At 58.2% G+C, this 13,231-nt stretch overlaps 1 protein-coding gene across 1 annotated transcript in view; it reads left to right on the forward strand.

Moving 5' to 3' along the window:
- Positions 1-13,231, forward strand: part of LOC117644780 (metabotropic glutamate receptor-like) — a 68,070-nt gene that overhangs the window by 40,719 nt on the left and 14,120 nt on the right. Inside the window, exons 4-7 of the mRNA XM_034384398.1 lie at positions 2,329-2,435; positions 4,995-5,129; positions 11,854-11,982; positions 12,475-12,594. Coding sequence (XP_034240289.1) covers positions 2,329-2,435; positions 4,995-5,129; positions 11,854-11,982; positions 12,475-12,594 — 491 coding nt within the window. The remainder of the gene's footprint in view (positions 1-2,328; positions 2,436-4,994; positions 5,130-11,853; positions 11,983-12,474; positions 12,595-13,231) is intronic.

Raw genomic sequence — 13,231 nt, forward strand, 5'->3', positions numbered from 1 at the left:
ACACTGCTGGACGCGCTGCGAGGTAATTAGTAATTAGGCGCAGGGCAAGGACCTCCGCGGGGATCAGCGTGCTGCCTCACAGTGGGCCAGAAGACCGGTGGAGGCGGCCGAAACTCTAGACGCGTTTTGAGCTCCAGAGTCGCTAAATGGGACTCGAACCGAACGTGTGACCCCACCAATGGATTGCTCTCCGAACGAGGAATCCATTGGTGGGGCCACACGTTTGGTTCGAGACCTGCTTAGCGACTCTGGAGCGCAACGCGTCTAGAGTTTTGGCCGCCCCCACCGGTCTTCCGGCCCGCTGCACTGTCTTGGCCGTGTTCAGTGCAATGAAAAAGAACAGGCAGCGTTAGGACGGGGCGGCGACGGCCCTGCACGGACGCAGCGAAGAAGGTAAAAGCGCGCTTAGCCTGGGGGAGAGGGGATTCTCCGAACAGCCGGCCTGGCCGCACCGGACGTAGCCGGACCGCACCCGTGTCGAAAGATCGCCCAATGGGCCAATTTCTATGCAGGCCGGCTGCGTCCCCCACTGTTAAAAAAGAAAAGCCGTACGACAGAAAATTGGGTAGGGAAAAGGCACGGCTTTTTCACCCGGGTTTCCCGAAGTCTTTTTAAAAATCTCTTGTAATCATGGGAAGTTTGTGCGAAACTTCCATGAGCTGGTTAAATAGTTCTGATGAGACAGTTTTGAGTCCTTTCTCGGTACCTGTTCCACCCGTGCCGGGCCGAGGCCCTACGGAGCCCCTGTGATGGAGAGGGTAGGCAGCACGGAGGCCGTAGCACCCAGGTGCGTCGCGGGCTGGCGTACCCCAGGCTTCGCAGGGGCCGGGCCGGGCTCCGGGGACTCTAGACGCGTTTTGAGCCTCAGAGTCGCTAAATGGGACTCGAACCGAACGTGAGACCCCACCAGTGGATTCCTCGTTCAGAGAGCAATCCACTGGTGGAGTCACACGTTCGGTTCGAGTCCCATTCAAGCGACTCTGGAGCTCAAAACGCGCCACACCGCCTGTTCGGTGACTCACCATGACACCGCCCCGTCGCGGCGGAGCGCAAGACCTTCCCTCACGCCGACCGTGTACTTAGACTGGGCCGTTGGAGGCGAACCACTTCTTGCCGTGTGGGAGCGCCTCCGAGACATCCAGCACACTGTGAGAGCGACAGAGACAGACGGCGCTCCGGCAGAGGCTCTTCCTGCCAGCCAGGTGGAGCTGGCGTCGCTGGCGTTCCCCCCGGCGCGACGCGCGGAAGTGGTAGTCTGGATTTCTGGAATCTCACCCCCACCCCCACCCTCCCCCTCCAGCATTCAAACCGGCGCAGTCGGCGCGACAGCGCGCCTGGCGTCGATCCTACTCTGTAACACACTGCCAGGATTACAGGCAGCGATCCTTCGGGATTCGTCCAGGATTCATCCTGTAACGAGAAAGGATGGGGCCGTCGCACAGTGGGCCAGAAGACGGTGGGGGCGGGCCGAAACTCCAGAGACGCGTTTTGAGCCCCAGAGTCGCAAAGCAGGCCTCGAACCGAACGTGTGACCCCACCAATGGATTGCTCTCCGAACGAAGAATCCGTTGGTGGGGTCACACGTTCGGTTCGAGTCACATTTAGCGACTCTGGAGCTCGAAACGCGTCCGCCCCACTGGCAGTTTTTGTGCTGGAGCCCCTGGAGACGAATGGGGCGTTTCTGGAGGATTAGCATGTCTCGTTTTGCGGTGCAGTGTGTCTCGCGGCGCGCCGCTATCACGGCACCCAGCTTACCTGCCTCGCCCTGCCTTGCTCTGCCTTGCAGCGACTTACCCACGAAAAATAATTGCTGCAGCTGAGTTCACTCTGCAAGGCTACCCGGCCCGCCAAAAGGAAGTCTTCCTCTCCCGTTTTAAATCCCTCGAGCGTGTTTCTTTTGAGTCGCTTCTGCGTCCTGGGGCCCCACAGTGGGCCAGAAGACCGGTGGAGGCGGCCAAAACCCCTGACGCGTTTCGAGCTCCAGCGTCGCTTAATGGAACTCGAACCGGACGTGTGACCCCACCAATGGATTGCTCTCTGAACGAGCAATCCATTGGTGGGGTCACACGTTCGGTTCTAGGCCTGTTTAACGACTCTGGAGCTCAAAACGCGTCTGGAGTTTTGGCCGCCTGCACCGGCCTTCTGGCCCACTGTGGGCCCTGCGTAGGGACCTCATTGCGGCGTGGTTTCCCTCAGAGCTTAAGCGTTCAAGCTAGCAACATGTTATGAATCAGACTGCAAACTTAAAAAACACTTCTGAATTTTGTGATATTTTTTTAAAATTTGTGTCGGCTTGGTGTTTGAACTCCGCGGCGCTCTCTGTTGCAGATTTGGCCGGCACCCAAGTCAAGTTCAACCGCATGGGCGACGGTCTGGCGCGCTACGACATCAGCAACTACCAGCGCGCCGAAAACTCCTCCGGCTACGTGTACAAGGTGAGGTTTCGTATTCAGTCTGTGCGGGCCAGGGCGGGCCGGGGCGGGGCCGGTGGGGCTCAAAGGAATGCTCCCACAAACTTGGCCATACGGAAAGAATCCTGGCGAAAGTCAACATCTTTCCCCTCTTTTTGGCGATTCAGAAGCGAGACCTGGCGGGCGTGGCGCGACGAGCCGCGCCTGCCCCTGGCCTGCCCCTGGCACTCCTGGGGGTCGTTTTCGCACCGCGGCCACTTTGCGCCGACCCTCGCCGCGCTGACCGCTCTCTATGCGGCCCACAGTGGGCCAGAAGACCGGTGGAGGCGGCCGAAACCCCGGACGCGTTTTGAGCTCCAGAAACGCTAACTGGGACTCGAACCGAACGTGTGACCCCATCAATGGACTGCTCTCCGAACGAGGAATCCATTCGTGGGGTCACATGCTCGATTCTAGTCCTGCTTGGCGACTCTGGAGCTCGAAACGCGTTTGGAGTTTTGGCCGCCTCCACCGGTCTTCCGGCCCACTGTGCGAAGCTGACTGACGCGTCGCGTTCGGAAAGCAGTGTGGCGTAGAGCCTCCAAGGTCGGCGGGGCGACGCAGCGCCCGCCGGCACCCGCAGCAGTGCGGGATAAGATATTAAATCAACTTGGTACAGTTTGGGTGGACGAGTCCCGCCAGCAGGTCCCGGCACGCCACTGTATTTCAGAAATCGCGTGACTTTGAGTGCGACTTTCGGCTGACCCCAACTCCAACCCAATCCCATCCGCTCAAAAAGAGAGGTCAAGCGGGACTTGAACTGAACGTGTGACCCCACCATTGGATTCCTCGTTCGGAAAGCAATCCATTGGTGGGGTCGCACGTTCGGTTCGAGTCCTGCTTAGCGACTCTGGAGCTCAAATCGCGTCCGGGGTTTTGGCCGCCTGCGCCGGTCTTCTGGCCCACTGTGTGTGGAGGGCCGGAGCGGCCCCTCACCCCGCATGGGGCTCCACGGAGGGGAGCGTCGGCCGGCCTCAAAGTATCGTCAAGATTCCCCAACTATTCTGGAGCCGCCCTTTTCCTCCGAGGCGCGTCCAAACGAAATTGCATTGCATTTTTGTGGTGTGGTGGCCGTGCCCGCCGAGGCCCCGGCGGCCAGTGGGCATTCGCTGCGAGGAGTCCACGGGGTGGCCGATCCTGAGCGCAGTTCACAAACTGCAAAGCGAAAACACGCGGCTTTGTATTTACAACTTCGAATTTCGCAGCGTATCGTTGGTTTGCTCTCCGAACCAGGAATCCATTTGTGGGGTCGCACGTCTGGTTCGAGTGCTGCTTAGCGACTTTGGAGCTCAAAACGCGTCTATAATTTTGGCCGCCTCCACCGGTCGTCTGGCCCGTGGCCCACTGTGCCGCGTCTGGACCGAGTCCCGGACTCTGGACCGTCTTGGACGCCTTGGCCCCGTCGCCCCGTCGCCCCGTCGCCCCGTCGCTGCCCCACTTGTCAAGCCATCAAACTTTGCAGGGAGGGATTGAGAATATTGCGCACAGTGGAGCCAACTGTTGGAGCCCAAAGGCCAGTCCGAAAGCACTGCAGCCAACTGTTTGGCGAGAGGGGCGCACAGTGGGCCAGAAGACCGGCGCCGGCGGCCAAAACTCGGTACGCATTTTGAACTCCAAGTCGCTAAATGAAACTCGAACGGAACGTGTGACCCCATCAATGGATTCCTCGTTCGGCTCGAGTCCCATTTAGCGACTCTAGAGCTCAAAACACGCGTCTGGAATTTTGGCCGCCTCCACCGGTCTTCTAGCCCACTGTGCGGGGCCTCATGAAAATGGCAGCACTGCAGCACAGCCGACGTGCCAGCGACATCTATTAGCCATCGGCCGCTTTGAGCGTCGTGCCGTCGTGCATTCGACCGATTGCTCCTTTGGCCGCCAGCCCAGCCCGCCTCTGGCTCTCGGGCTTTGTCTGGCAGGTAGCGCTGTGTGCAGTCCGATTAATAATACGGTTGCTCCAAACGGAGCGGAGCATGACGTCATATGACGTCACTGCCAGGCGATGAGTTTCCACCGAGCACAAAAGGGATCGCGGTGTTTCGCGAATCCGCGCACCAACAGCAGACTCATTCTGAGAATTGTTTTCCTCGCTCTGTCTCTCTCTCTAGCACCTACAGGCACCGCACCATCAGTGCGAGAGAGACAGACCGACGAGAACGATTCTCGGAATCAGTTCGCAGCGCTCGGCCTCGCAAATATGGTCAAAAAGTGATGGAAGTGATGGAAAGAAGCCACAGGTTTTTGCTGACTTCGAGCTACCACTACGTTCAATCTAGTTGTCCTGAAAGGCCTCTCTCAGCGCCCTAGTGTCCTTAAGACTCTACTCCTTCATTCCTCGGATTTAACCTCAACGATTTTGGGACCTGTAACCTCACAAAGTTGGTCGAAAAAGTATTTGTCAAATGATCCCACATCGAGCTGGTGACCCCTGAGCCCTGCACTAGTACAATAAATTCCTGAAAAAATTTGCCAGCAATTTGTGTACTTTTGTTGTGGTATTTTTTTTTCAGTGTATAACAAGCGCGTGTTTTGGCCTCTCTGTTGCAGACCGTAGGCTGGTGGTCGGAGACGCTGGTGCTGGAGGTGGACGCGCTGGCCTGGACCAACGGCTCCAGGAGCGTGCCCACGTCGACGTGCTCGGAGCCCTGCGGCGTGGGCATGATCAAGCGGCATCACAAAAAGGCAAGGGTTCGAGCCCCGGCCGTCCCGGCGAGGCCCGAGCACCGAGTTTTCGTCCGGGGCCCTCGCGGCCGGTTTCCGGCAGCTAACCCCGCGGGGGCTGACCGGAAACAGCGTGTCCGGGGGCGTGTTCCCGGAGCCGTGTTCCCGGAGCCGGGTTCCCGGAGCCGGGTTCCCGGAGCCGGGTTCCCGGTCCAGCTTCCTGTCCTTCTATAATTGCGAGCTGATTGGGCAGTGGGTCGCCGCCCGGAGTCCGGCCCCGGAGTCCCGCCGGCCAAGGCCCCGGAGCGCGGCGAGTCCCCCAAGTCCTCGAATATTGCTCAGTCGGGCCGGCCGGCGGCGCTGCCAGTGTGGCGGCGTTAGTATGACGAGTTTGTGCTAATTGGGCACGGCCTATCTATGCCCGGACTCAATCCATGCGTTCCCTTCCGGGGCGCAAGTTCGCTAGGCCCTCCGGGGGCCTTGGGGTGACTCTTGGGGAGGCTTTTGGATACTTCGGGCGACTCTTCGGAGGACCACAGTGGTCCGGAAGACCGGTGGAGGCGGCCAAGACGCGTTTTTAGCTCCAGAGTCGCTCAATGGGAGTCGAACCGACCGTGTGACCCCACCAATGGACTCCTCGTTCGGAGAGCAATCCATTGGTGGGGTCACACGTTCGGTTCGAGTCCCATTCAGCGACTCTGGAGCTCAAAACGCGTCCGGGATTTTGACCGCCGTCACTGGTCCTCTGGCCCACTGTGCAGACTTGGGGTGACTTCGGTAGTTGGGGTTACTGTTAGGAAGATTTCGGCAGACATTTTGAGGAGGTTTCTTCTCTTTTGAGCCCCGCCAGGAGAGATTCTCGGAGACGCCCTTGGAGACTCTCTGAGACGCTGCGGGAGGGCGCGCCGTGCTCCCGCGGGAACTAGGCAGTTGAGTTCGGTGGAGATAAGGCAAGCCGAGCCCTCGGGGACGTCTCCGAGTGACCCCCTTTACCGTCATTTCCAACCCCCCCCCCCCCTCCTCCTTTCCACTTGGTGCTGCTTTTGCGGTCATCGCGAGGCGACGTGGCGGCGCACCGCGTCGTGTCGTGTCGCTTGCAGTGTGTCTCTCCTCACCTTTTTCGTCTCTCCTTCGAAGCCGGGACGGACTCTCTGGTGTTGTCCCTCGCGGGGAAATTGTGGCTATTCCTGGCGGGAAATTTGGTGGAGGGGTGCCGTGCTGGCGGAGGACGCACAGTGGGCCAGAAGACCGGTGGAGGTGGCCAAAAGTCCAGACGCGTTTTGAGCTCCAGAGTCGCTGAACAGGACTCGAACCGAACGTGTGACCCCACCAATGGATTGCTCTCCGAACGAGGAATCCATCGGTGGGGTCATACGTTCGGATCGAGTCCCATTTGGCGACTCTGGAGCTCAAAACGCTTCTAGAGTTTTAGCCGCCTCCACCAGTCTTCTGGCCCACTGTGGGACGCGGTGACGGCCTGGACGGCGCGGCCGGCGGAGGAGGAGATTCGGAAAGTGGGGGGAGTGCTACCACTCAGGGCCACCAACCTTGCCGAACGCAAACCTTTCCGCGATGCACTGGTGTCAAAAAGGGTGGCCAACCTCACAAGGGAAGTTTTTCAAGTGTTGCATCCAGATGTCGACCATATTTTGGGGACTCTCGTTGAAAAAAAAATGATTAATTTTCCGCATAAAAGTTGCTGCTGAGATGCATTAGAACAATTTCAGAAATTTGGTTGAATTTTCTAAAAAAAAACGCTCAAAAACACGTTTTTGCCCAAAAAGTCTCCTGACACATCCCTTGTCTCCAGACCTCAGTGACAATGGTATCGGAGCTCTGCTGAGGTTGGCCGCCCCTTATTCGACACCCGCCGGGAGTTTTCAAGTTTCCCGCGCTAATGTGGCAACACTGGCAGACTCCCGCCGGCAGGTTCGGCCACCGCCAGGGATATTTGAGAGCCCGCCGGAAATTATGCGGCAGTTTCTGCAGACGGCGTCGCGCCGGCAGCCATGAAGGCAGCCATGAAGGCAGCCATGAACGATCGGGCACCATCGGGAGCACATGCCGTGAACATGGTCCAACACGAAGCAACGCGGAGGGGGGGCGGGGGCTGACGGTGACGGAGCGGCCCCACACTGTGAGACTCCTCTCCGGTGGCGTCCTCTTCTCGTGTAGACTGATTCCGTGCCGCGCGCCGATCCGTCGCTCCGTCTCTCTCGCTCCCGTGGCGGCGCGCCCCGCGAGTGCGAGAGAGACGGAGCGACAGACACCGCTGCGCGAAATTGCCGTGCCGCTCCAGCTGATGCCCCTTGCAGACGATGGATTGATATTCAGCAGAGTTTTGCCGAGGGGACTCACTGAGAATGAAAGAGTCATGATCATGACTAAAATTTTGGGCGAGGAATTCTTTATTCCCCAAATTTGGGTGAGGAAATTTTCCTCGCCCAAATTTGGGTGAGGAAAGTTTCCTCCCCCAAATTTTGGGGTTTCATAATACTATGGTGCTATATAGGGAGCTGATACCCCCTTCCTCACTCAAAATTGGGCGAGGAAGCTTTCCTCGCCCAAATTGGGCGAGGAAACATTCCTCGCCCAAATTTGGGTGAGAAAGTAAACCTCGCCCAAAATTGGGTATTGATCATGACTTTTTCATTCTCAGTGCTCGTAAGGGCCATGCGCTCTCTCTCTCTCTCTCTCTCTCTCCTCTCTCTCTCTCTCTCTCTCTCTCTCTCTCTTCTCTCTCTCTTCTCTCTTTTTTATCTCTCTCTCCTCTCCCCTCCCCCCCCCCCAGTCGTGAGGATGACGCGAAACGCTCTCGGTCGAAGCAGCGGTCACTTTGCTCCTGGCAAAATCGCTGGAATCCACGCAGACGGACCTCAGATTTCTAATTTATTTTTTTTGCCAGTGTGTGGTGCGTGCCGCCAGGCCCGCCAGGCGCAGCCGCCAGACGGTACCAACCCCACCGCACAGAGACGGCCACATCCTCAATCAGAGCGCGGTCAACGCCTCGGATTGCTCGGCGGGGCGGCGGGGCGGGGCGGCGGGGCGGGGGGGCGGGGGGGGGGGGCGGGGCGGGGCGGGGTGGGGGGGGGCGGGGTGGGGTGGGGGGGGGCGGGGGGGGCCAGCCCGTCGGGCCCCCCTGCAAACTCTAATGTGTTCCACAGCCGCAGGAGCACCGCAAGCTCTCATCTCACTAACTCCGTCGGAAACCTGCCGCACGGACCTTAACCAACCCTAACGAACTTGCGGGGTTCGGCGGCCCGTCGGTCGACGGCTGGCTGCACGGTTAGACTTTGTCCTGAAAGATTCAGGGCCGTAACGCGTCCCTGAGGTAGCCGGACACCCGTTTCCAGGACGGGAGTGGCGAAATTCAACCAGTTTGCCGTTTGGTCCTGGAAACGGGTGTCATTGGCGACGTTTGTCACCCGTTTCCAGGACGGTTCGGAATGTTTGGGGCTCTCGGTCCTGGAAACGAGTCTCGGCGGGCCCAAGACGCCGAAGTAAGACCAGTTGGCACCTGGTAGCTTGCACACTGAACTACATTGTACCGCTGGGCAATGATGCGCCATTCCCGCAGTGCGTTTCATGGAAAAAATCGGCAGCAAAAAGTGGCAATACGAAAGTCTCAAGGAGACCCGCCGATCAGCTTCGGTGTTCTTATGGGAACCGGGCCTTCATCCGACGCATCCCTGCCGCGCAATTCGACAGATTAGTGGAGTTCGTATTGGGCTGGCCCACCCGAAGTGCGCGCGGTTTCTGTGGTACAGTGAGAGTCCAGATTCAGAGGCCTTACCTCAGAGGGGTCACATTGGGTATTTGAACCCGCGACCCCGAGTGCCGAGTCTAGTCAATCCTCTACCCTGACCGCTCAGCCACCGAACCAGCTTGTCAGCGGCGATGTCGCAACCCCTCTTGAGCTGCCGTTCGAGAAATCTGGTCCCGAAAAAAGGGTACCTGGAGCGGTCTCGAACCCGGGACCTGCCGCTTCCCACATCATGCTTTTAACCACTGAGCCACCGGGACGCCATGGCACCCCCCCTGCCTGCGCAGGTACCCAATCTTCTGTGGATATACCTCCCCAAGCAATTGGTCGCCGAAAAAATTGTGTATACTACCGGTCCCGAACCCGGGACCTCCCGCTTCCCGCGACATGCTCTTAACCACTGAGCCACCGGGACGCCATGGCACCCGCCCTGCCTGCGCAGGTACCCAATCTTCTCTGGATATACCTCCCCAAGCAATTGGTCGCCGAAAAAATTGTGTACACTACCGGTCCCGAACCCGGGACCTGCCGCTTCCCACATCATGCTCTTTACCACTGAGCTACCGGAGGACCATGGTGCTCGCTCTGCCAGCGCTGGTACTCAACCCCCTCCGGATAGACCTCCTTAAGAAGTTTGTTGCCGTTGCTGAAAAATTTGCTCATGGCACTAGTCTCGAACCCGAGACCTGCCAGTCAGGAACGGAGCACTCTAACCACTGCGCCATCAGGTTGCTACGCACGCAATCCACCTAGCGCCAAACTTGAATAGCCACCCCTCGCTTGATGCTGGACAAATTATAAGTTCGGCGCTAGGAGTGCGGCGTCATAGCAAACTGGTGGCGCAGTGGTTTGAAGCTGCGTTCCTGACTGGCAGGTCTCGGGTTCGAGACTAGTGCCATGAGCAAAATTTTTTGGCAACGGCAACAAACTTCTTGAGGAGGTCTATCCGGAGAGGATTGAGAACCAGCGCTGGCAGAGCGAGCACCATGGTCCCCGGTAGCTCAGTGGTAAAGAGCATGATGGGGAAGCGGCAGGTCCCGGTTCGGGACCGGTAAAATACACAATTTTTTCGGCGACCAATTGCTTGGGGGGGTATATCCAGAGAAGATTGGGTACCTGCGCAGGCAGGGCGGGTGCCATGGCGTCCCGGTGGCTCAGTGGTTAAGAGCATGTCGCGGGAAGCGGGAGGTCCCCGGGGTTTGGGACCGGTAGTATACACAATTTTTTTGGCGACCAATTGCTTGGGGAGGTATATCCACAGAAGATTGGGTACCTGCGCAGGCAGGGCGGGTGCCATGGCGTCCCGGTGGCTCAGTGGTTAAGAGCATGATGTGGGGAAACGGCAGGTCCCGGGTTCGAGACCGCTCCAGGTACCCTTTTTTCGGGACCAGATTTCTCGAACGGCAGCTCAAGAGGAGTTGCGACATCGCCGCCGACAAGCTGGTTCGGTGGCTGAGCGGTCAGGGTAGAGGAGTTGACTAGACTCGGCACTCGGGGTCGCGGGTTCAAATACCCAATGTGACCCCTCTGAGGTAAGGCCTCTGAATCTGGACTCTCACTGTACCACAGAAACCGCGCGCACTTCGGGTGGGGCCCGCCCCAAAACGAACTCCACTAATCTGTCGAATTGCGCGGCAGGGATGCGTCGGATGAAGGCCCGGTTCCCATAAGAACACCGAAGCTGATCGGCGGGTCTCCTTGAGACTTTCGTATTGCCACTTTTTGCTGCCGATTTTTTCCATGAAACGCACTGCGGGAATGGCGCATCATTGCCCAGCGGTACAATGTAGTTCAGTGTGCAAGCTACCAGGTGCCAACTGGTCTTACTTCGGCGTCTTGGGCCCGCCGAGACTCGTTTCCAGGACCGAGAGCCCCAAACATTCCGAACCGTCCTGGAAACGGGTGACAAACGTCGCCAATGACACCCGTTTCCAGGACCAAACGGCAAACTGGTTGAATTTCGCCACTCCCGTCCTGGAAACGGGTGTCCGGCTACCTCAGGGACGCGTTACGGTCCTGAATCTTTCAGGACCAAGTCTGACCGTGTGGGTTTCAGGTTTCGGGTTTAGCAGTGTCGTGGGGGTGGATTGAAAGAACCGCCAGCCGGACGCCCCGGCGGACTGATTCCTAGGAGTCATTTTCGTCGCCCTAATTTACCTTTATCGCACCCCTACCGAATGGACCGAACGCTCCTGCAGAGTGCAAGAGAGCGACCTCCATTAAATCAGTAAATTTCAGGTACAAACATTTTTAAACTTTTTATCCGCAGCGAGTACACATCTTTGAATTAAAATGGGCATCACAAATTCTTCCTTTAAATTTAAGAATGTTTCTTTGCAACTAGTTTAAAGTTCTTCGGCCACTACTTGCCTCCGACGAAGCGTCCCTTCCGGACCGGACCATGGGCGGCCGAAGTCGGTTTGAAATTCTTTGCAGTGCGGTAGTCACCCCGTTCTCTCTCGCCGCCCTTAGCCGCCTCTAAGTCCTCCACTATTTCTCTGCCCGCGGATGTTTGTCCACACCGCAAAGAGTCATTTCCCACTCGGGGCGGGGCGGGGCGGGGCGGCTGTTATTGTCAAAGGGAAGGCCGGGCCGGGCCGGGCGGCGCGGTGCACCTGGGATAATAATGAGGGTTTTATTGTTTTGCCTTTCTGGTTTTCCGTCTTTGTTGGAAGGCGCTGGCACTGTCTTTGTTACGCGGCTGCATTTAAGACTCGCTTAATTGGTTTGCCGCGGGCCTCGCTCTGTCTCCTTCGCACTCGCGGTGAGAGAGAGAGAGAGAGAGAGAGAGAGAGAGAGAGAGAGAGAGAGAGAGAGAGAGAGAGAGAGAGAGAGACCCCTGAACCACACGGCAGTTGGAGCTCTTGGTGTTAGAGATTGCGGTGGGCAAAACCGCGGTTTTTACAACAACAAAAAAAGTTGTAAACAATAAGACCGGAAAATAAAAACACTTGAAAATGTGACGTCACTTTTGTGTTGCAGGGCGACGTCTGCTGCTGGATCTGCGACACGTGTGAGGAGTACGAGTTCGTCTACAACGAGTCCACGTGCGCCGACTGCGGCAAGGGCTTCTGGCCCTACCCGGACAAGCGGTCCTGCTACGAACTCGACGTGAGTACAACGCTCTGTCTCTCTCGCACCGACGCCGGGCCACCTCGTGAGTGCGGGAGAGAGAGAGAGAGAGAGAGAGAGAGAGAGAGAGAGAGAGAGAGGTGCGAAGCGCCTGCAGTCGGCGGGGTAGGCAGTCCCGCCGCGCAGCCGTGCGCTGAGTTGCCTACCTGCCGGGCGGCCCTGCCATTACCATTACCATTAAAGGCCAGACCACACCGAGACAGCCTTGAAAGCTGCACAGTGCATTTGCCAGAGGACCGGTGGAGGCGGCCAAAATTCAAGATGGCTCCAGAGTCGCTAAGCAGGACTCGAACCGAACGTGTGACCCCACCAATGGATTGCTCTCCGAACGAGGAGTCCATTGGTGGGGTCACACGTTCGGTTCCGGTCCTGCTCAGCGACTCTGGAGCTCTGCACGCGTCCAGAGTTTTGGCCGCCTCCACCGTTCTTCTGTTGGTGGGGCACTGGTTGACACCGCCGCTCCCGTTGCAGGTCCAGTACATCCCCTTCTTCTCGCCCGTGGCCTACGGACCCATCATCATCTCGGCCTCGGGGATCGCCTTCACGCTGGCCACGGTCGGCGTCTTCGTGCGGTACAACGACACGCCGCTGGTGAGGAGAGAGAGAGAGAGAGAGAGAGAGAGAGAGAGAGAGAGAGAGAGAGAGAGAGAGAGAGAGAGCGCCACTGCTAAACAGGCCAAGGCGCCAATTCCCTGCAGTGCGTTTCGGGGAAGCTGCACTCTGGGGCGATATAATTCTGCGCCCTTCATCCTTTTATTCCTTCTTTTTCTTTTCGGGAGGCCATCAGCACTTTTTTGCACTTCCTTTCGGTCGCGAAGGACATTTCCAGCGGACTCTGCCGCCAGCCCTCGGCCCCCGCCCCCACCCCCTCCTCGCCCAACCCCTTCCCTTGCCCGCACTCAAGTTGTGACACCTGATGGCCACCGTTCCTCGCCACGTGGCTCCACCAGCTCTACGGACTGATGCCGGAGAGTCTCTCCGCTGCTCTGTCTCTCTCGCACTCATCTGGCGTCCTGCAGTTGGGGCCAGAGAGAGAGAGAGAGAGAGACGGAGGGAGACGAAACGAGTCTTCGGAAAAGCTCGGCTGGCTCTCTCGGACTTCACTGCACTTACCAACCCCGCCCTTTCAACTTTCCCTGTTCTTGCTGCCTTTTGCCTTCTGTCCTTCTCTCCCTTTCCCTTTCTTTTCTTCATTGCCCCCCCCCCCTCTTTTTCCTCCCTTTCCGTT

The sequence above is a fragment of the Thrips palmi genome, unplaced genomic scaffold (assembly GCF_012932325.1).
Source record: "Thrips palmi isolate BJ-2018 unplaced genomic scaffold, TpBJ-2018v1 HiC_scaffold_18, whole genome shotgun sequence".
In the NCBI taxonomy this organism is placed as follows: Eukaryota; Metazoa; Arthropoda; class Insecta; order Thysanoptera; family Thripidae; genus Thrips; species Thrips palmi.